The 22,573-nt window shown below is 43.4% G+C and overlaps 1 protein-coding gene and 1 pseudogene across 2 annotated transcripts; both read right to left on the bottom strand.

Annotated features, from left to right (window-relative positions):
- Nucleotides 1–15,543: 15,543 nt before the first annotated feature.
- Nucleotides 15,544–18,341, bottom strand: LOC123067195 (Bowman-Birk type bran trypsin inhibitor-like; annotated as a pseudogene).
- Nucleotides 18,342–20,900: 2,559 nt separating this feature from the next.
- LOC123068335 (Bowman-Birk type trypsin inhibitor) lies at nt 20,901–21,847 on the bottom strand. Of its 2 annotated transcripts, none has more exons than XM_044490905.1 (2): nt 21,609–21,847; nt 20,901–21,520 (listed from the first exon to the last, which is right to left on the bottom strand). In XM_044490905.1, exons 1-2 carry the CDS (start codon nt 21,724–21,726, stop codon nt 21,099–21,101), a joined length of 540 nt encoding a protein of 179 aa, XP_044346840.1. In that variant the 5' UTR covers nt 21,727–21,847; the 3' UTR covers nt 20,901–21,098. The 2 variants fall into 2 exon arrangements, with proteins under 2 accessions (XP_044346840.1, XP_044346842.1); XM_044490907.1 differs by having other exon boundaries at nt 20,901–21,514.
- Nucleotides 21,848–22,573: the final 726 nt, after the last annotated feature.

Genomic DNA, 22,573 nt, shown 5'->3' with positions numbered 1-22,573 from the left:
GGAGGAGGAGGAGGAGGCGGAGGCGTCCAGTTCGGAATGTTGGTGAGCTCCTTCTACCATAGGCATGGAGCCTTCAGAGAAGAACACAGCCGAATCTCCCCTTCACCCGTAGGGTGGTCAAGCTCAAGGTCCTCAAATTTGTCCGTTATTTGATCCACCATCACCCTAGCATGTCCTTCTGGAATCGACCGACCGTGGTAGGTTGTGTCAGGTTCAGTAGGTAAAACAGAGCCAACAGTTGCCTTGACTTTCAATGTCATCCATCGCGCCATAAGGTGGCAATGTTGAGACTCCGTGATAGCATCCACGGGGTAGCTACCAGGAGCCGTGAAGACAGGCTCCAGCTGCTGAGTCTGCTCGGTGGAAGCCACGCTGCTTCTCCGCTGAGATGGTGGGGTAGCTTCAAGGGAAGCTTCAGCAGGTCGTTTGCTGCGATCTGCTTCTCGTTCCTCTAGCCCTTGTAGCCTTTCGTGCAGCGCCTGCAGTTGGCTATGTTCCACTTTCTTCCTCCTCTCCTGGCATTTGTAACCCCTTGCGTCCGGAAACCCAACCTTCCATGGAATAGAGGCTGGCGTGCCTCGTGTCTGTCCAGGGTGCTCAAGATTCCCGAGGGCACTTGTGAGCTCGTCCTTCTCTCTGTCTGGAACGAACGTCCATTGCTGCGCTTTCTCAATATACTCTTGAAGCCTCCTGACGGGTATTCGCAGTTGCTCTTCCGTCCAAACGCACTTACCTGATACAGGGTCCATGGTTCCGCTAACCCCGAAGAACCAAGTCCGGCAACGGTCTGGCCAGTTCAATGTCTCTGGTTCAACCCCTTTAGCAATCAGGTCATTCTCAGCCTTGTCCCACAAAGGTCGGGCTTTGAGGTAGCCACCTGACCCCGTGCGATGCTGATGCTTCTTCTTCGCAGCATTTTTCTTGTTTCTCGTTGACATCTTCTTACTCTTTTCCGATGTCTTGTGGGCCACAAATGCGGGCTAGTGATCTCTGATCTTCTCAAACCGGCCGGTGAATTCTGGTGTAATTTCTTTGTCGACAAACGTTTTCAGCTCATTCTTCCACCTCCTGAATAGTTCTACCATCTTCTTAAGAGCATGAGACTTGATCAATTTTTCTATAACTGGCTTCTCCGGATCCTCCTCTAGCGGTAGGGTGAAATTTGCCTTAAGCATTGTCCAAAGATCTTCTTTCTGCATATCAGAGACATAAGACACCTCATGGTCTTCATTCTTAGGCTTTAACCATTGCTGGATACTGATCGGGATCTTGTCCCTAACAAGAACCCCGCACTGATTAGCAAATGCTTCCTTTGTCCGGTACGGTTCAATCGGCTTGCCATCGTGCGCGATTGCTGTGATCTCAAACCTTTCATCCGAGCGCAACTTTTTCTTCGGGCCTCGTCTCTTTACGGAAGTTGTGCTCGATCCGGGGGGCTAGAAAAAAGAAGAAATACGAGAGTTAATTAATATGTGTACATACGAAAACAATGAATGCATCGATTAGCTATTCAGCACAGGCTTAACTAATATATATACCTGGCCGGACTCGGTTCGGTCACCGGAGCCATCATCATGGTCTCCTTCTTGTACCGGCATTGGGTCACCGGAGCCATCATAATCATAGCCTTCTTCTTGTACCGGCATTAATGGGTCACCGGAGCGATCATAATCATAGCCTTCTTCTTCACTACCCTGTCCTTCCAGACCATCGGTGTCGTTGAGAAACCTCGCAACGACATCACTTCCTTTTGCGATTATGTCCCCCAACATCGCTTTTGTTGCTTCATCTCGGGGGTGCTCCATAGTTTCTGTAAATATTTACAACATGGCAATTATTATTCAAACATGACAGATGGATATATTAGTGGCAAACGTAGAACTGGCTAGCTAATCACAATAAGGAATCATATTAGTGGCCTCGACGCTGCTTCTCTAGGGTTTGGGGTGGCCTCGGCAATGCTTCAAGGGTTTGGGGTGGCCTCGACAACGCTTCAAGGGTTTGGGGTGGCCTCGACGACAACGCTCTTTTAACTTGGTAAATTTGCGTGCCCTCCAGAGAGTTTGTCGAGTAGGGGCGCAGCGGGAGGGGGTAGGATACCAACATCATTTTTTTCTAGGGTTTGGGTGTCCTCGAGAGTTTTGGTCAAGCGAGAGGGCCGGGGGGGGGGGTGCTGCCGTGGTATAAGTTATCACGGTCGAGAGGGAGTATATATATCGACCGCCCCTCATGTCGAAGTTATCCGGGAGGGGGTTATATCGACAAAGACGACATACATACATGGGAAAATAATGTTATCGAGGAGGGGGTATATCGACCCCCCCCCTCGTGTTGAAGTTATCGGAAGGGGGTATATTGACAATGACATACCCGATAACAAAGAAGAAGACAAAAGAAGAAATAAAAAGAGGAGAAGAAGAAAGGAATAGAAGAGAAGCGATCGAAGAAAAAAAAGAAGAAAATAAAAGGAGAGGAAGATAGGAATAGAGGAGAAGAAGAGAAAATATATATTTTCTCTTCTTCTCCTCTATTCCTTTCTTCTTCTCCTCTTCTTTTTCTTCTTTTTTCCTCTTCTTATTTATTTCTCCTCTTCTTCCTCTCCTCTTCTTCTCCTTTCTTCCTCTTCTTATTTTCCTTCTTCCTCTCATTCTTTTTCTTCTTCTTCCTTTCCTAGCAAGATATTTAAAAAAAATTCTAAAAATTAAACTAACCTAAAATGTACTAAATCAGAGAACATATATAGATAAAACTTTTCTAAAAATCTAAAAATACATACATACATACAAAAACATGTAAAAATACATACATACATATATGAACATACATAAAAAAATACATATATCTAAAAAATACATACATACATATATGAAAATCTAAAAACATGTAAAAAAATCTAATAAAAATAGAAAAAACAGAATTAATCTAATAAAAATTAACCGAGGGCGGCTTGCGACGGCGACGGCGGGGCGATTGGCGACGGCAACAGCGGGGCCAGCTAGCGACGGCGGCGGCGGGGGCGGCGAGGGCGCCGGCGCGCGCGGGCGGGCCGCGGGCAGCGGCTCGAGCGCGAGGCAGGGACCGGTGCGGCGCCGGCGACGACGTGGTCGAGGGCAGGGGCGGCGCGGCGACGGCAACGGCGTCGGAGGCAGGGATGGCGCGGCGACGGTGCCAGCGTGCGGGGTCGGTCCGCGGGCAGGGGCTCGGGCGCGGGGTAGAGGCGACGACGGCGACGGCGATGAGGAGCAGCGCTGGGGTGTTGGGCTGCAGGGAAGATGAACTGAAAGAAAATTTTCACAAGTGTTTGTTATATACCCAACCCTTGAATCCCGGCTGGTGGCACCAACCGGTACCAATGCCGCCCTTTGGTACCGGTTGGTGCCACTGCTACGTCTTGAGCTTGCGCTGGGTTTCCTCGAACAGGAGAGGGTGATGCAGCAATAGTAGCGTAAGTATTTCCCTCAGTTTTTGAGAACCAAGGTATCAATCCAGTAGGAGGCTCCTCAACAAGTCCCACGAACCTACACAAACAAACAAAGAACTCGCAACCAACGCGACAAAGGGGTTGCCAATCCCTTCACGGCCACTTGCGAAAGTGAGATCTGATAGAGATAGTATGATAAGATAAATATATTTTTGGTATTTTATAATATAGATGTAAAAAATAAAGATGCAAATAAAAGTAGATTGAAAGCAAATATGATAAGAGATAGACCCGGGGGCCATAGGTTTCACTAGAGGCTTCTCTCGAGAGCATAAGTATTATGGTGGGTGAACAAATTACTGTCGAGCAATTGATAGAAAATCGAATAATTATAACGTTATCTAGGCATGATCATGTATATAGGCATCATGTCCATAACAAGTAAACCGACTCCTGCCTGCATCTACTACTATTACTCCACACATCGACCGCTATCCAACATGCATCTAGAGTATTAAGTTCATAAGAACAGAGTAACACATTAAGAAAGATGACATGATGTAGAGGGATAAACTCAAGCAATATGATATAAACCCCATCTTTTTATCCTCGATGGCAACAATACAATACGTGTCTTGCAACCCTTTCTGTCACTGGGTAAGAGCACCGCAAGATTGAACCCAAAGCTAAGCACTTCTCCCATGGCAAGAAAGATCAATCTAGTAGGCCAAACCAAACCGATAATTCGAAGAGACTTGCAAAGATAACTCAATCATATAAAAGAATTCAGAGAAGATTCAATTATTATCCATAGATAAATCTGATCATAAACCCACAATTCATCGGATCTCGACAAACACACCGCAAAAAGAGATTACATCGAATAGTTCTCCACAAGAAAGGGGGAGAACATTGTATTGAGATCCAAAAAGAGAGAAGAAGTCACCTAGCTAATAACTATGGACCCATAGGTCTGTGGTAAACTACTCAATACTCATCGGAGAGGCAAGGGTGTTTGATGTAGAAGCCCTCCGTGGTTGATTCCCCCTCCAGCAGAGTGTCGGTGAAGGCTCCAAGATGGGATCTCGCAGATACAGAAGGTTACAGTGGTGGAAATTGTGTTTCGTCCTACCCCTGGATGTTTTCGGGGTACGTAGGCTTACATAGGAGGAAGAAGTACGTCTATGGCTGCCCGAGGGGCCCACAAGACAGGGGGCCCGCCCTCCAGGGGGGCGCGCACCCTCCTATCTCGTGGGAGCCTCGGCTGCTTCTTGACTTGCACTCCAAGTCCTCTGGATCACGTTCGTATCAAAAATCACGCTCCCAAAGGTTTCATTCCATTTGGACTCGGTTTGATATTCTTTTTCTTCGAAATACTGAAATAGGCAAAAAAAACAGCAATACGGGCTGGGCCTCCGGTTAGTAGGTTAGTCCCAAAAATGATATAAATGTGTAAAATAAATCCCATAAACATCCAAAAAGGGGTAATATAATTGCATGGAGCAATCAAAAATTATAGATACGTTGGAGACGTATCAAGCATCCCCAAGCTTAATTCCTACTCGTCCTCGAGTAGGTAAATGATAAAAAAGAAATTTTTGATGTGGAATGCTACCTAGCATAATTCTCAATGTAATTTTCTTTAATGTAGCATGAATGTTCAGATCCAAATGATTCAAGATAAAAGCTTATAAAACATAAAAATAATAATGCTTCAAAGCATACTAACAAATAATCATGTCCTATCAAAATAGCATAGCCAAAGAAAGCTTATCCCTACAAAATCATATAGTTAGGCCATGCTTCATTTTCATTACACAAAATACTCCCATCATGTACAACCCCGATGACGAGCCGAGCAATTGGTTCATACTTTTTAACGCGCTTCAGCTTTTTCAACTCTTACGCAATACATGAGCGCAAGCCATGGATATAGCACTATGGTGGTCTAATATGGTGGTTGTGAGGACAAAAAGTGGGAGAAGATAGTCTCACATCAACTAGGCGTATCAAGGGCTATGGAGATTCCCATCAATAGATATCAATGTGAGTGAGTAGGGATTGCCATGCAACGGATGCACTAGAGCTATAAATATATGAAAGCTCAACAAAAGAAACTAAGTGGGTGTGCATCCAACTTGCTTGCTCACGAAGACCTAGGGCACTTTGAGGAAGCCCATCATTGGAATATACAAGCCAAGTTCTATAATGAAAAATTCCCACTAGTATATGAAAATGACAATATATGAGACTCTCTATCATGAAGATCATGGTGTTATTTTTGAAGCACAAGTGTGGAAAAGGATATAGTAGCAATTGTCCCTTCTCTATTTTTCTCTCTTTTTATTTATCCTTTTTTTTATTTCTTTATTTCTTTTTTTCTCTTTTTTTCTTTCCCTTTTTTTCTTTTTGGTGGGCTTCTTTGGCCTCTTTTATTTTTATAAAGTCCGAAGTCCCATCCCGACTTGTGGGGGATAATCTTCATCATCCTTTCCTCACTTGGGACAATGCTCTAATAATGAAGATCATCACACTTTTATGGATTTAGAACTCAAGAATTACAACTCAAAGCTAGAACAAGATATGACTCTATGTGAATGCCTCTGGCGGTGTACCGGGATATGCAATGAATCAAGAGCGACATGTATGAAAATTATGAAGGTGGCTTTGCCACAAATACGATGTCAACTACATGATCATGCAAAGAACAATATGACAATGATGAAACGTGTCATAATAAACGGAACGGTGGAAAGTTGCATGGCAATATATCTCGGAATGGCTATGGAAATGCCATAATAGGTAGGTATGGTGGCTATTTTGAGGAAGTTAAATAATGGGTTCCATACCGGCGAGAGTTGCGTGGTAAAATAGAGGTTAGCTAAGTGGAAGGATGAGTATGCATATATCCATGGACTCACATTAGTCATAAAGAACTCATATACTTATTGCAAAAATCTACTTCGCCCTCGAAGCAAAGTACTACTACGCATGCCCCAAGAGGGATAGATTGGTAGGAAAAAAATCCATCGCTCGTCCCCGACTGCCACTCATAAGGAAGACACTCAAAAGAGCACCTCATGCAATAAATTTGTCACACAACTTTTACCATACGTGCATGCTACGGGACTTGCCAACTTCAACAAAAGTATTTCTCAATTTCATAATTATCCACTAGCATGACCCTAACATTACTACCTTTATATCTCAAAACAATTATCAAGCAACAAGTTGATCATAGCATCCAATTCAACTTCTATGATAGTTTTTATTATACCCAACTTGGATGCTCATCATTCTAGCACCAAATTTGTAACCAAAGCAAATATCATGCTGTTCTAAAAGACTCTCAAAATAATATAAGTGAAGCATGAGAGACTAGAAATTTCTCCAAAATTAAAACACCACCGTGCTCTAAAAGATATAAGTGAAGCACTAGAGCAAAAACTATCAAGCTCAAAAGATATAAGTGAAGCACAAAGAGTATTCTAGCAAATTCCAATAAAATAGGCTTCTCCAAAAAGATGTGTACATAAAGGATGATTGTGGTAAACAAGAAAGCAAAGACTAATACAATACACGATGCACCAAGCAAAACACATATCATGTGGTGAATAAAAATATAGCTCCAAGTAAAGTTACCAATAAACGAAGATGAAAGAGGGGATGCCTTCCCGGGGCATCCCCAAGCTTAGGCTTTTGGCTATCCTTGAATATCTTGGGGTGCTTTGGGCATCCCAAATATTAGGCTCTTGCCACTCCTTATTCCATAGTCCATAAAAGCTTTACCCAAAACGTGAAAACTTCACAACACAAAACTCAACAGGAAATCTTATAAGCTCCGTTAGTGAAAGAAAACAAAACCACCACATAAGGTACTGTAATGAACTCATTCTTTATTTATTTTGGTGTTAAAACTACTGTATTCCAACTTCTCTATGGTTTATAAACTATTTTACTAGCCATATATGCATCAAAATAAGCAAACAACACACGAAAAACAGAATCTGTCAAAAACAGAACAGTCTGTAGCAATCTGTAACTAACGCAACCTTATGGAACTCTAAAAATCCTACCAAAATAGGACGTACTGGATAATTTGTTTATTGAACAGCAGAAAAACGAATCAATGCAAAAGCACGTTTCTGTGATTTATTGAATTTTTTCTCGTGAGCACAAAGTTTCTGTTTTTCAGCAGAATCAAATCAACTATCATCATAGTTTATCCTATAGGTTCCACTTGGCACAAACACTAATTAAAAGTTAAAAACACATCTAAACAGAAAGTAGAAAAAAAAATTAACACTAAACAGGAACAAAAACAAAGAACACAAAGAAAATTGGGTTGCCTCCCAACTAGCGCTATCGTTTAACGCCCCTAACTAGGCATAAAAGCGAAGATAGATCTAACGAGTGCCATCTTTGGCACTTGATTCATAAGTAGCCCGCATGATAGATTCATAAGGTAATTTCACTTTCTTTTTTGAAAAGTGCTCCATGCCTTTCTTTAATGGAAATTGGAATCTAATATTACCTTCCTTCATATCAATAATCGCGCCAATCGTTCTAAGGAAAGGTCTACCAAGGATAATAGGGCAAGAAAGATTGCAATCTACATCAAGAACGATAAAATCGACGGGCACCAAATTTCTATTTGCATCAATAATAACATCATTGATCCTTCCCATTGGCTTTTTAATGGTGGAATCCGCAAGGTGCAAATTTAACGAGCAATCATCAAGATCATGGAAACCTAGAATATCACATAAAGTTTTCGGAATTGTGGAAACACTAGCACCCAAATCACACAAAGCAAAACACTGATAATATTTAATTTTAATCTTTATAGTAGGTTCCCACTCATCATTAAGTTTTCTAGGTATAGAAACTTCCAAATTAAGTTTTTCATCAAAAGATTGCATCAAGGCATCAACAATATGTTTGGTAAAAGCTTTGTTTTGACTATAAGCATGTGGAGAATTAACAACGGGTTGCAACAAGGAAATACAACCTTCTAAAGAACAATTATCATAATCAAATTTCTTAAAATCCGAGATAGTGGGTCAATGCTTTTTAAAGTTGTGACTTCTCCAATCTTACTTTTACCAAAATTAGCATCAAGATCTAAAAACTTCGAATTCTTAGGACGCCTTTTAGGCAAAGTTGATTCATCATCAGTCCCATAATCATCAAAATTCATATTGCAGAAGATAGATCTAATAGGAGATGCATCAATAACTTTAAGATCTTCATCATTATTTTCATGGAAACTAGAAGACCACGCTTTTATAAAGCTATCTTTCTTAGCACGCAATCTAGCGGTTCTTTCCTTGCACTCTTCAATGGAAATTCTCATTTCTTTGAAAGACTCATTGATATCATGCTTAGGAGGAGAAGATCTAAGTTTAAGAGAATCAACATCAAGCGAAAGTCTATCAACGTTCCTAGCCAAATCATCAACTTTGAGCAATTTTTCTTCAAGCAAAGCATTAAAATTCTTTTGAGAAATCATAAAATCTTTCACACTATTCTCAAAATCAGAGGGCATCTTATTGAAATTACCATAAGAGTTATTCTAGGAATTTTCATAATTATTAGAGGAATTACTAGGGAACGGTCTAGCATTAAAGTTTCCTCTATAAGCATTGTTTCCAAAATTATTCCTACCAACAAAATTCACATCCATAGATTCATTAATATTCTCAATCAAGGAAGACAAAGGCATATCATTAGGATCAAAAGGAGTGTTTTTAGTAGCAAACAAATTCATAAGTTCATCCATCTTTCCATTCAAAACATTGATTTCTTCTATAGCATGCACTTTTTTACTAGAAGATCTTTCGGTATGCCATCGAGAATAATTAGCCATAATATTATCAAGAAGTTTTGTAGCATCTCCTAAAGTGATTTCCATAAACGTGCCTCCGGCGGCCGAATCTAAGAGATTTCTAGAAGCAAAGTTCAAACCGGCATAAAAAATTGGTATGATCATCCATAAATTCAAACCATGAGTAGGGCAATTGCGAAGCATCAATTTCATTGTTTCCCAAGATTGGGAAACATGCTCATGATCAAATTGTTTAAAATTCATAATATCATTCCTAAGAGTGATGATCTTAGTGGGAGGAAAATACTTAGAGATAAAAGCATCTTAGCACTTGTTCCAAGAATCAATACTATTTTTAGGCAAAGACGAAAACTAAACTTTAGCACGATCTCTAACTGAAAACGGAAATAACTTCAATTTGACAATATTGTTATCCATATCTTTCTTCTTTTGCATATCACACAAATCAACAAAGTTGTTTAGATGAGTAGCGGCATCTTCACTAGGAAGGCCAGCGAATCGATCTTTCATAACAAGATTCAGCAAAGCAGCATTGATTTCACAAGACTCAACATCATTAAGAGGAGAAATTGGAGTACTAAGGAAATCATTATTATTGGTGTTCGAGAAATCACACAATTTGGTATTATCTTGCGCCATGGCAACAAGTAATCCAACACACAAGCAAACATAAAAAGGCAAGCGGAAAAGAGAGAAGGAGATTGGAAAAGAGAGGGCGAATAAAACGGCAAGGGTGAAGTGGGAGAGAGGAAAGCGAGAGGCAAATTGCAAATAAAGTAAATGCGAGGGAGATGAGTTTGTGATGGGTACTTGGTATGTCTTGACTTGAGTGAAGACCTCCCCGACAATGGCGCCAGAAATCCTTCTTGCTACGTCTTGAGCTTGCGTTGGTTTTCCTCGAAGAGGAGAGGGTGATGCAGCAATAGTAGCGTAAGTATTTCCCTCAGTTTTTGAGAACCAAGGTATCAATCCAGTAGGAGGCTCCTCAACAAGTCCCACGAACTTACACAAACAAACAAATAACTTGCAACCAACGCGACAAAGGGGTTGTCAATCCCTTCACGGCCACTTGCAAAAGTGAGATCTAATAAAGATAGTATGATAAGATAAATATATTTTTGGTATTTTATAATATAGATGCAGAAAATAAAGATGCAAATAAAAGTAGATTGAAAGCAAATATGATAAGAGATAGACCCGGGGGCCATAGGTTTCACTAGAGGCTTCTCTCGAGAGCATAAGTATTACGGTGGGTGAACAAATTACTATCGAGCAATTGATAGAAAAGCGAATAATTATAATGTTATCTAGGCATGATCATGTATATAGGCATCACATCCATAACAAGTCGACCGACTCCTGCCTGCATCTACTACTATTACTCCACACATCGACTACTATCTAGCATGCATCTAGAGTATTAACTTCATAAGAACAGAGTAACGCATTAAGAAAGATGACATGATGTAGAGGGATAAACTCAAGCAATATGATATAAACCCCATCTTTTTATCCTCGATGGCAACAATACAATACGTGTCTTGCAACCCTTTATGTCACTGGGTAAGAACACCGCAAGATTGAACCCAAAGCTAAGCACTTCTCCCATGGCAAGAAAGATCAATCTAGTAGGCCAAACCAAACCGATAATTCGAAGCGACTTGCAAAGATAACTCAATCATATAAAAGAATTCAGAGAAGATTCAATTATTATCTATAGATAAATCTGATCATAAACCCACAATTCATCGGATCTCGACAAACACACCGCAAAAAGAGATTACATCGAATAGTTCTCCACAAGAGAGGGGGAGAACATTGTATTGAGATCCAAAAAGAGAGAAGAAGCCATCTAGCTAATAACTATGGACCCGTAGGTCTGTGGTAAACTACTCACAACTCATCGGAGAGGCAAGGGTGTTGATGTAGAAGCCCTCCATGGTCGACTCCCCCTCCGGCAAAGAGTGTCGGCGAAGGCTCCAAGATACAGAAGGTTATGGTGGTGGAAATTGTGTTTCGTCCTGCCCCTGGATGTTTTCGGGGTACGTAGGCTTATATAGGAGGAAGAAGTACGTCGGTGGCCGCCCGAGGGGCCCACGATACAGGGGGCGCGCCCTCCTATCTCGTGGGAGCCTCGGCTGCTTCTTGACTTGCACTCCAAGTCCTTTGGATCACGTTCGTTCCAAAAATCACGCTCCCGAAGGTTTCATTCCGTTTGGACTCCGTTTGATATTCCTTTTCTTCGGAATACAGAAATAGGCAAAAAAAACAGCAATACGGGTTGGGCCTCCTGTTAGTAGGTTAGTCCCAAAAATGATATAAATGTGTAAAATAAAGCCCATAAACATTCAAAAAGGGGTAATGGAACAATGAAAAATTATAGATACGTTGGACACGTATCAGCCACCAACTGGGACCAAAGGTCTCTTTTCAGCAGCCCAAAGGGCGGGAAGCGGAGACCTTTGGTCCCGGTTGGTGGCACCAACCGAGACTAAAGGGGAGGAATTGGTACCGGTTGGTGCCACGAACCGGTACCATTGCACCCCTTTAGTCCCGGTTGGTGCCACCAACCGGGACCAAAGGCCCATGTGTTGCACGCGTCGCGGCCAAAGCTTAGTCCCACCTCGCTAGTTGAAGAGGGGTCGCACCTGTTTATAAGCGCGACTCTGCCCACTCATTTGAACTCCTCATTATTGCAGGCCTACTGGCCTAAACTTGTGTCTCTGCCTCTGGGCCTGCTGGGCCGTCTGCGGGCCTGAATCCTGGCCCAATAGGGTTTCTAGTTGTATTCAGGCCATGGTGGCCCAATAGGTGGCAATTTTTTTATTTGTTCCCAGTTTTTTTGTTTTCTTTTTTGCTTTATTTATTTTGTTTTATTTTATTTTATTTTATTTTGTTTAGCTTATAATTACTTATTTATTTTATTTTATGATAATTCTTTTTGCTATTAAAGTTTCTAACAAAAAAAGTTCTTTATTAAAATTCTTTTTGCTTTTAATGATTTTGAACAGAAAATACATTTTAATTTTAGTTTCATAAATTTATTTATGTTATTAAAGTTTATTGTATTTTATTTTGTTTTGTTTTTCCTTATATATTTTATTATAGTTTATATTATTTTGTTTCGAATTACTTATTTATTTTATTTTATGATAATTCTTTTTGCTATTATATTTTTTATTGTTCAATGCACCATTCAAAGACACATAATCAATTTACTACCCTTTGTGACTTCATTTGTTATTTTTCATGCATTTACTGATTATTTTGAGCTATAAGACCATGAAATTGAAAAGCATTTGAAATGAACTCTGAAAAGGTTGAAAGTTGGCATGGTATCATCATTTCACCCACATAGCATGTGCAAGAAAGTACAGAGAGTTACGGCAAAAACTAGATGCAATTCTTGTACAAAACGGACAATCTCTCTCGAAGTATCAGGGTTTCATACGGAAACTCGTCTTTTACAAAGGGATTTCATTTTTTAAAACTTATTTGAACTCCATAGTTTTTCTGTGTTCAAAATGCACCATTCAAAGCCACATCATCAATTTATAACCCTTTCTGATATCATTTGTTATTTTTCATGCATTTACAGATTATTTTGAGCTATAAGACCATGAAATTGAAAAGCATTTGAAATTACTCTGAAAAGGTTGAAAGTTTGCATGGTATCATCATTTCACGCACATAGCACATGCAAGAAAGTACAGAGGGTTACGCCAAAAACTGGATGCACTTCGTGTACAAAACAGACAATCTCTTTCGAAGTATCAGGGTTTCATACGGAAACTCGTCTGTTGCAAAGGGATTTCATTTTTTTGAACTTATTTGAACTCCATAGTTTTTCTGTGTTCAAAATGCATCATTCAAAGCCACATCATCAATTTATAACCCTTTCTGATTTCATTTGTTATTTTCCATGCATTTACAGATTATTTTGAGCTATAAGACCATGAAATTGAAAAGCATTTGAAATTACTCTGAAAAGGTTGAAAGTTTGCATGGTATCATCATTTCACCCACATAGCACATGCAAGAAAGTACAAAGGGTTACGCCAAAAACTGGATGCACTTCGTGTACAAAACAAACAATCTCTTTCAAAGTATCAGGGTTTCATACGGAAACTCGTCTGTTGCAAAGGGATTTCATTTTTTTGAACTTATTTGAACTCCATAGTTTTTCTGTGTTCAAAATGCACCATTCAAAGCCACATCATCAATTTACAACCCTTTCTGACTTCATTTGTTATTTTTCATACATTTACTGATTATTTTCAGTTATAAGACCATGAAATTGAAAAGCATTTGAAATGAACTCTGAAAAGGTTGAAAGTTCGCATGGTATCATCATTTCACCCACATAGCATGTGCAAGAAAGTACAGAGGGTTACGGCAAAAACTGGATGCACTTCGTGTACAAAACAGACAATCTTTTTCGAAGTATCAGGGTTTCATACGGAAACTCGTTTGTTACAAAGGATTTCATTTTTGTGAACTTATTTGAACTCCATAATTTTTCTGTGTTCAAAATGCACCATTCAAAGCATAATGATACCAAGCGTCGGTATGAATGGCATATTTTCTAATCGTTCTAATCTTCAACCGCATTGCATCCATCTTGATCTTGTGATCATCAACGACATCCGCAACATGCAACTCCAATATCATATTCTCCTCCTCAATATTTCTTATTTTTTCCTTCAAGTAATTGTTTTCCTATTCAACTAAATTTAACCTGTCGGCAATAGGGTCGGTTGGAATTTCCGGTTCAACCACCTCCTAAATAAATAAAATCTATGTCACGTTGGTCGGCATAATTGTCATAAACAATAAATGAACCAAATAGTTATCAAAAGGTAATATATACCACATCCGAATCATAGACAGGATGAGGGCCGACGGGGGCGGATACCAAAACCATCGCACTATATAATAACAAAAAATAATAAAAGAAAATTAGACAAGTATCTATCTGAAGTAAGAATTTTTTCTTTCAGAAAGAAGATAAGAACAAGAGGCTCACCACGGTGGTGCCGGCGACGAGATCGACGCGGGCGATCGACGGCGGTGAAGATGGGGACAGGACGTGACAGACCGCTAAACCTAGACAAATCTCGAAGAAAATGGAGCTCGGAGGTCGAATTTCGAGAGGAGAACAATTAACTAGCGTGGCTCGGACATTTCATCGAACACCTCATGTGCATAGGAGGTGAGTTACAGCACCCAAATGCCCTCCCCTCGCCGGCCAGAAAAAACAGAGCAAGACATAGTCGTCAACGGCATCGGTCGAACACCCATATGCCAAGACTCGAATAGCCGCAATGCACTTCATCAGAGGGCTTGCACTTATCTCTTCACTTGCATTTTTACGGAGCTTGAACAAGTCATCATACTTCTCAACAGTTTTTGCATATGGTCGGAATAAGACGTGTGTGCATACGAAAGCGCCGGCGAAAGAACTTCTTTGGATAGGTTGGTTGTGGGTCAAAGTTGTCTACTGTTTAAAAGTCATCGTCGTATTCTTCCTCTTCGGATGACGACGAGTTCTCGAAGACCATCTGCCTCAACCTCTTCAATGGCCATGACCACATTTTGCTGCATCACCGAGAGACACTATCACTCTCAATTTCGTGAAATCATGAACAATTTTTGAAATCATGAAAACTTTTTAAAATTGGTGCACATATTTCAATTCTGAATATTTTCAAATTCGTGTACACTTTTACAAAGTTTCATACATATTCTAAAATCAAGAACATTTTTTGAATTCATGAACATTTTATGCTATTTGCAAACAATTTTGAAACAGTTTGAACATTTTTTGAACAAATTTCCTGAATTGGCGAACATTTCCAGAATCGACGAACAATTTTTTGGAAATTGGTGTAACAATTTTTGAAATTCACAAACATCTTTTTGAAAATGCATGATTTTTTTGAATCAGTGAACATTTTATGAATGAATAAACTATTTTGTAATTGACAAACAGTTTTTAAATCTTTTGAATATTTTTCCGTTCATGAACATTTTTTTAGTTTGCAAAATTTTGCTAAATTTAATTAACATTTTGTGATAAACAAACTTTTTGAAAATCATGAACATTTTTTGATTTCCCGAACATTTTTTTCATATTTGTCTTAACATTTTTTGAATCAGCAAACATTTTTTACAAAATCCCGAACATTTCTTGAATCCATAAATTTTTTCAGATTTATTAAATATTTTATTTCAAAATACTCATGTTTTTTTTTTATTTTTCGAACTTTTTTGAAGTCACATCATTTCAGTAAAATGTTAAAACATACTACAGGCTAGTAGTACTGCTGGAGGCCAGTCAACCATTTTATTTTGAACCACAGTAGCGTGCTGCAGCAGCAAGTAGCTAGAGTACGAGGTGTCGACGGCGCCGATCGGGTGATCAACGCGCGAGCACGTGCGAGCGTGCTAGTTACCGCCGCCGGCAACATCCTCCTCCGTGCACTTGGGCCCGGCGTCGCCGGTGTACTGGTCCAGGCAAACGCGGCGAGGCGGGTACACAGGTTGCAGCACAGTTGTCGACCACGTCCATGCAGGTGCACGTCGGCGGCATCGACTTGGTGCAGGAGGCCACGTCGCAGCACCTCCACGGCCTGGGCGCCACCATTACCACCATGTCTGCAAGTCGTCGACGAGCCAAGCTGCGGTCAGTTTCTTCATGCACTACACTAGCAGCTCACAAACTGAACTAGAGAAAAGAGTTCACGCGCGCGGCAGGAATCACCGTACCTTTGCCTTTGCTCGGCAGGAGAATGGTGCCCGCGCTGTCGGCGGCATCGGAGGGGTGGCCGCCGATGAGAGCATCAGCAGGATGCTAGCTGCAGTAATGCATCTCCTCATCTTAATTAGTGTAGCCTAGTGACACCAGTGCATCACAATTAATGTCTATTTTTGTCAACATGTAACCTGCAATATACAAAGGTCAGCTTCTACTCAACACAACTTACTGCTGCGCATAGCACATGGGCAAGAATTCCAGGGTACCAAACTGATATATCTGCAGTTCCAGATCGATATCTGCGCTTAGTATTGACAAGTAACAACATAGCTTCCACTTAGCATTTCAAAAATCTGCAGTCTAAGATTGATACCTTCTAACAACTAGCAACTAGCTTAAGTAAAGTAACTTAGCAACTAGCTTAAGCAATGCCTTAACGGTAACAGTGTAAGAAAACAATCTAGGCCGTCCAAGGAGCGGTAAAGGTGGAGAAGCAATTATTCAACACTTGAGGTGTGTGGTTGTGCGTGGAACCAACGTGGATAAGGTACCACATCATATCTCCATCTTCTTTTTGGGCGCAAGAAACATTTTAAGGGCAACCTGGTGCATGTAGCTCCCGCTTGCGCAGGGTCCAGGGAAGGGTCCGACCACTTTGGGTCTATAGTGCGCAAGAAACATTTTGATCTACATTTTTGGCCCCTAATGAAAAAAAAAACATCAGCATAGCAAAACAATGTCTCGTATTCACTGGCTGTTTCATATCCAGCATCGATCGTCAGAAAGGGTCATCCCAGCTAGAGAGAAAATTAGAGAAAAGTGTCATCCCAGCTTTTTACTTAGAGCTCAAAGTTCAGTTAGGCAAGCAGCAAATCCAGAATTTTACTGGTTGCACAGATGTACAGATAGAGGGAAACTCCCCAAAACATGACTCACCAAAATCGTAAACTACCAGTGTAGAAAATGTAGGAGCAAACAGCAGCGTCTTCAGTTCAACTCCTCAAGGACTACTCCCTGAATCTTGGCAAGAGAATAATTTATCATACAGGTCAATATTAATTTGCTCAGGTGCCATCATCAGCCTTCTATATATTGTAACTTGACTACAAATTCCTCATAATGGAAACATATAAACATATGCAACAGGAAAACAGCTCACCACAAACCACTGGTGTAGTTACACACTCATTCTCCTTCAGCAAGGTTGGTTCATAATCGGTCTTACAATAATAGTAACTCATGTCATTGTTAATAGCAGAAAAGAGAACTGCATTTCGATATTGCTCCACAGATACCAGATTCTTGATGTTCCTCCAAACAGGACTCTCCTAAAATGTACTACATTCCAGCACTCACTAAGAGCTACATGATTATTGCATACACTTCAGTAACCCACTGCATTCTTCTACCAACATTTTCTTCCCTTCTGTTTGAGATGAAGAGCAGGGTTCAAAATCCAGCCAGCAAGCGTTGGGGCTACAGTTTTGCCAGCAAAGGTATGCTTTGTGCTACTTAGCTCCTTTCAATCTCTTTCAATCTCTAGAGAGTTTCAACGAAATTGTAATAAAAAAAAAGGATTTTCGCAGATTAGGAATAGTAACCAGCCCTGCTCCAGAGGGCACGCCACATATACAACAAAATTGACTGACTTTGACAGTACCGTGTGGTAGCAGTCAGGCAACTAGACGAGTGGCAGGGTATTGTTTAATTATTCCGATGCATGTAAGAGTTCACTATATATTCTTATGGACTGTAATCATGAGGGCCTTTCCCTGAATAGTTTGAACATTTTCTGTGGTTGCAACGCGGCGAGTTAGTTTTGATTTGTTGCATGACGTGTTTGTCATCTGTACTAAATCTGTTGTAGAAATCCCTGCAAAACTTTAGTTTATGATCTTGTACTACCTGCACTATGTGATGTACTCTCTGACTATCTGGGTTGGAGTTGGACCGTGGTTTGTTTCATAGGTTTAAGATTTTTATTTGTAGCTTGAAATGTGTGCTGTAGAAGTGCCGTTGACTATCCGCAAATGTTAATGTCAATCAGCAGCAAGTAGTACTAGAATTTGACAAGATTTAGACTTAAGCAATTGTATCTATGTGGTTACTCTGAATGATGAGGAAACAGAGAAATAATGTAAGTAGGAGAGCTGACTGAAGAGAAATTAGCTAACCAGGAATTGCAAGGTGACGCCATGCCCTCCTCTCCATCCCGCGGTTCTGCCGCACCCGCCGGCCATGGCGGCGCAACGGATCTCTGCCCGCCCTTGCCCGCGGTTGGCGGCGCCGGTCCCCGCGCTGAGAGGGGCGCGCATCCTTCCTTCCTCCCCGGCGCTGCGTTTGCCATCGGGCAGCGCCACGCCGCCGTGCTAGCAGCTGCCTCCTTGGCTCGAGGCTCGCCCTTGCCTTTGTCGCGTGCGGCCACCGGTGGCGGTGGGTGGTTCACCGCCGTTGGGGGACGCCGGGGAGGGTAGCGCACACGCGTGGCTGTGATGGGCCGACCCAGTTCGGCGTCTGGGGGATCCAGCTTTAAAGATTTTTTCTTTCTTTCTTGTTTTCCGGTTTCCTTTGGTTTTCCACACTGGCGGATCCAGCTTTTGGGCTATGGGTTGTAGTAGCCAATTAGGCAGCAGCCCACTTTTCCACACGCACTTCTGATTTACAAAATTGTTTTGCCAAAACAAATCATGATTTTTTGTAAATATCCATAGATTGGAAAAAATGTTGAATGTTTTCCAGAAAATGTAAAAAAACTATGAAAACGACCATGGATTTTTACTAAATGTTAAGAAATTTTAAATCATTAAGTTTTTAAAATATTCACAAATTTCTGAAACATGGATTTTAAAATGGTGTTATGTATGAAAAATGTTCATGAAATGTTTAGAAAACGACATGAATATGTTCATAAACTTTAGAAAAATGTTCATAAATTCTAAAAACATTCATGGACTCATGAAAATGTTCATGCACAATACAGTCTTTTCATCTGAACTTGTATGGTGGTCGTCGAGAGGGTAAAGGAATACAGAGATTGCACAACCCATCGATAGGTTTACCGAAAAAGTCTTTCGCCCAGCTTTATATATAAAGCAAACCACATATTACAACCGGCAATACAACAGGAAACGGAAAATAAAATGATAGGATACACAACTCTATGGAACAACTAACGAGCTCCGAAGGACCAGTAGGACATCGGAGCCCACGACGGCCTCAGATCATGACATCAACGACTGCGACAAGGGAGCTATTCACCGCCAGACGAAAGCCAGACTCCGTCCCTTCCAAGGCCAAACTTGCCGTCCCGTCGCTGCCTCTGAAGAGGGCACCCTGCCCTCTCGTCCTGGATCGAAGGACGCCGTCACGTTGACAGGCAGAGCAGCTCGCCCCTAAGAACGCATGGGCAGGCCAACCAGTTGCCGAGGATAGGACAACAGCTGTGGCGACCTCACCTCTAAAGGACACCCATACATCGCTACCATCTCAGGCCAAGACCCAAACGCACACTGCAGCTGCCGAGAATGGACAGTACTGAAGATCGGCAGACCACCACCGCACCGAGCCCTTGACCACGAAGAGCTCCCAAGGCAGCGCCTTCAAGAAGATAGCGCCGCCGCTGCCCAATCCGGATATTTTAGGCTTTCGCCCGGGACCAAGAGGCGGAGGGTCGGGGTGTAGGTCTCGATGTTGCCCACACAAAAGGAGAACAGCATCATGGGCATCGCCAACATCGTGACCGGCCTCGCTGGTCAAGGATTTTCCCCGACCCAGAGCCCGCACCCAACGCCCCTCCGACATGCAGACCGGGAGAACCGAAGGGCACCCAAATCCCGGCCAGACGTGGAGAAACCACCAATGAAGCCACCACCTTCATATTGGAACCATGTTCGCCGCCGCCTCGCCGCTCGGCATAGCCAAGGACGACACCCCGTAGCGGCAGCACCACCCCCCCCCCCCCCCCCCCTCACCCCCGTCGAAGAGGACGGGGTGGTCGCCGCCACCCACGGCACCCGCAGATCGGCCAGATCGGACGCGCCCGACCTCGCCCACGTCACCACCAGATCGGCCTTGCAGCCGAGCCCCAGCCGCCGCCACTGCAGGGTTGCGCCGCTGTGCCTCCCAGCAAAGCAGCAACCAGATCCACGCGCCCCCCGCCACCGAAAAGCTCGCCGGACCCACCCCCCCTCCCCACGAGCGGCTGACCCGCGCCGCCGGGATCCCAACAGGGGAGGGAGGGGAGAAGCCCCGCCGCTGCTAGCGCCGCACGGGCTTTGCCCGGCAGACGCCCTCCGGCAGCGGCGAGGGGGAGGAGGGGACGGGGGGAGGGGCCTCTTGCCGGCGATGGAGATCGTGCGTCACGTCGCGGGAGCGGGCGGGGGGGGGGGGGCTCCAAATAGATGATATGTTTAGGCACAATTCTCCAATCCCCGTCGATAGGTTTGAAAATAAGATTAGGCATATTAAACAGTTCATGCATGGTGGGTTGCAATTTTGAAAAGGGATTGCAAGCGAGAGAAAAAAGATTGTCCTCAGTCAACAATTTTGAGTAGGGATTAGAAGAAGTAAAGGGGGAGCTGACAAGCAGGTGGCAAAACCGACGAGAGAAGAGGAGTTTAAATTATCTCAACGTGCGAAAGTTAGACATATTCAAGACGGGGATAATAATACTAATCATTTTCGGTTGGTGGCCAATGAAAACCATTATAAGAACAAAAAGTTTCCAGTTACTTCACTGGACGCGCTGCCACGGTAGTAAGAGGACGAAGTCTTCGGATGCATTTTTAATTTGTTATTAGTCTGTTTTTAGACTTATTTTGCGTAAAAGAACTCATAATATATGTTCATGTTGCCTTTTGAAAAATGAGATTGTGTGAAACCGAAGAAAACTATGTTTGTCTTATTCATAATTGTGTGTCCATCACACATATAGGCTACTACCAGCAGTAGCGCGTGGTGGCAGGAGACCGGCCGTTCATTTTTATTTTATTCTTACACGAAGCTACTGCAGTCTGCAGCAGGGCAGGAGAGGACACTCGACGACGGCGTTGATCGCGTGATCAATGGGCGTGCTAGTTCCCGCCGGCGGCGACAGCCTTGGGCGTGCACGCGGGCGGGAAGGGTCCAAAGTAGCTGTCGATGCAGACGCGGCGGGAAGGGCGCGACCTGGACGGCAGGCATGTCTTGCAGGTTGGGGAACATTTGTCGACCTCGTCGAGGCATTGACACGTCGGCGGGTTTGACCTGGTGCCCCGGGGCAGGTCGCAGCACTCCCACGGCCTGCAGATGGGCCCCGGGTCGCCGACGTACTGGTCCTGGCAGACGAGGCGGGACGGGTCAGCCATGGACGGCCCGCAGGACTTGCAGGTGGAGGGGCACTCGAAGAGCTCGTCCATGCAGCGGCAGATCGGCGGGATGGATCTGGTGCAGAAGGCCTTGTCGCAGCACTTCCACGGCCTCTTCTTGGCCGCCGCCATGGCTGCTTCGTCTGCAACTGCAAGCCCTCAGTTAATCAGTTTCTTCATGGACGCATGATGAAGCCATGAACTAGCTAGACAAGAAAGGAGTTGACGCACGCGTACCTTGGCCTTTGCTCGGCAGGAGAATGGCGCCCACGTCGCCGGCGACGAGGAGGGCTGCCGACTGCAGTGCTAGCATCAGCAGGATGCTAGGAACGATGCATCTCTTCTTCGTCCCCATGGCGTGCTTTATTGAGCTTGCTTGTGCGTTTGTAGCTAGCAGCCAGACGTAGTATATGTAGCCTCGTGACACCGATGGATGACCCAACGCGTGGAAATCGCTACCAATGCAACGAGCAGACTAGAATACGCACACACATGGCAGCTCTCTATCACATAATGCGTGGATAAGGACTGGAGTAGATTCCAAGGCATATGCGTGGATGATGACTAGACAGATTGACAAAGGGCCGTGCATGCATGCATGCACGAGATCACTTTCTCCCGTTGATTGCACAGCAAGCATGGGTAGGCTGACACTGAACTGCACATGCACATGACGACGAAATCGAATGAATCAAAAGCAATTAATCCCGCGGGCCCAACCTCCCCCACCTACCCATCCATGGCAGATGCTCGACACGTGGGAGCGCATCCAGTCCTCCATTCCCACCCATGGGGGCACCGCGGAGATATAAAATCCACTCATCGCCCGGTGCTTGACCTAGAAATCGCATTTGCCCACTTCTGGGCCGCGGCAAAAAACCCTACATCTAATCCGCCATTTGATTTTGGGTGGTGGGAGGAGATCCTCGTTCGTTCGTGGCGGTAGCTGCCTCTCCTTCCATGGTGGCGGACGCGGGGCACGGCTACCGTGGAGAGCGACGCGGGCCGTGCGCGGCGTGGGGCGGGGCGGAACTCTGGCCGCAGGAACGGCCGCGGTGGGACAAGAGTAAGTACTCCTGGAATCGCGGCGACACCATCTCTACCTTGTCCAACATCGTATCGGCATCGGGTGACACGTCGCGCTAGGAGGTGGCGGTGGTGCCGAGAGGTCGCGAGCCTCAAGACGGGGGCGTTTGGGTGGA

Source organism: Triticum aestivum, chromosome 3B, assembly GCF_018294505.1.
Source record: "Triticum aestivum cultivar Chinese Spring chromosome 3B, IWGSC CS RefSeq v2.1, whole genome shotgun sequence".
NCBI lineage: Eukaryota > Viridiplantae > Streptophyta > Magnoliopsida > Poales > Poaceae > Triticum > Triticum aestivum.
This window is presented reverse-complemented; position numbering and strand designations above follow the sequence as displayed.

Coding starts and splice junctions, on each gene's coding strand:
- LOC123068335 (XM_044490905.1), bottom strand. CDS start 21,726: ATGGGGACGAAGAAGAGATGCATCGTTCCTAGCATCCTGCTGATGCTA. Junction 21,521..21,608: donor CCTGCCGAGCAAAGGCCAAG/GTACGCGTGCGT, acceptor GAGGGCTTGCAG/TTGCAGACGAAGCAGCCATG.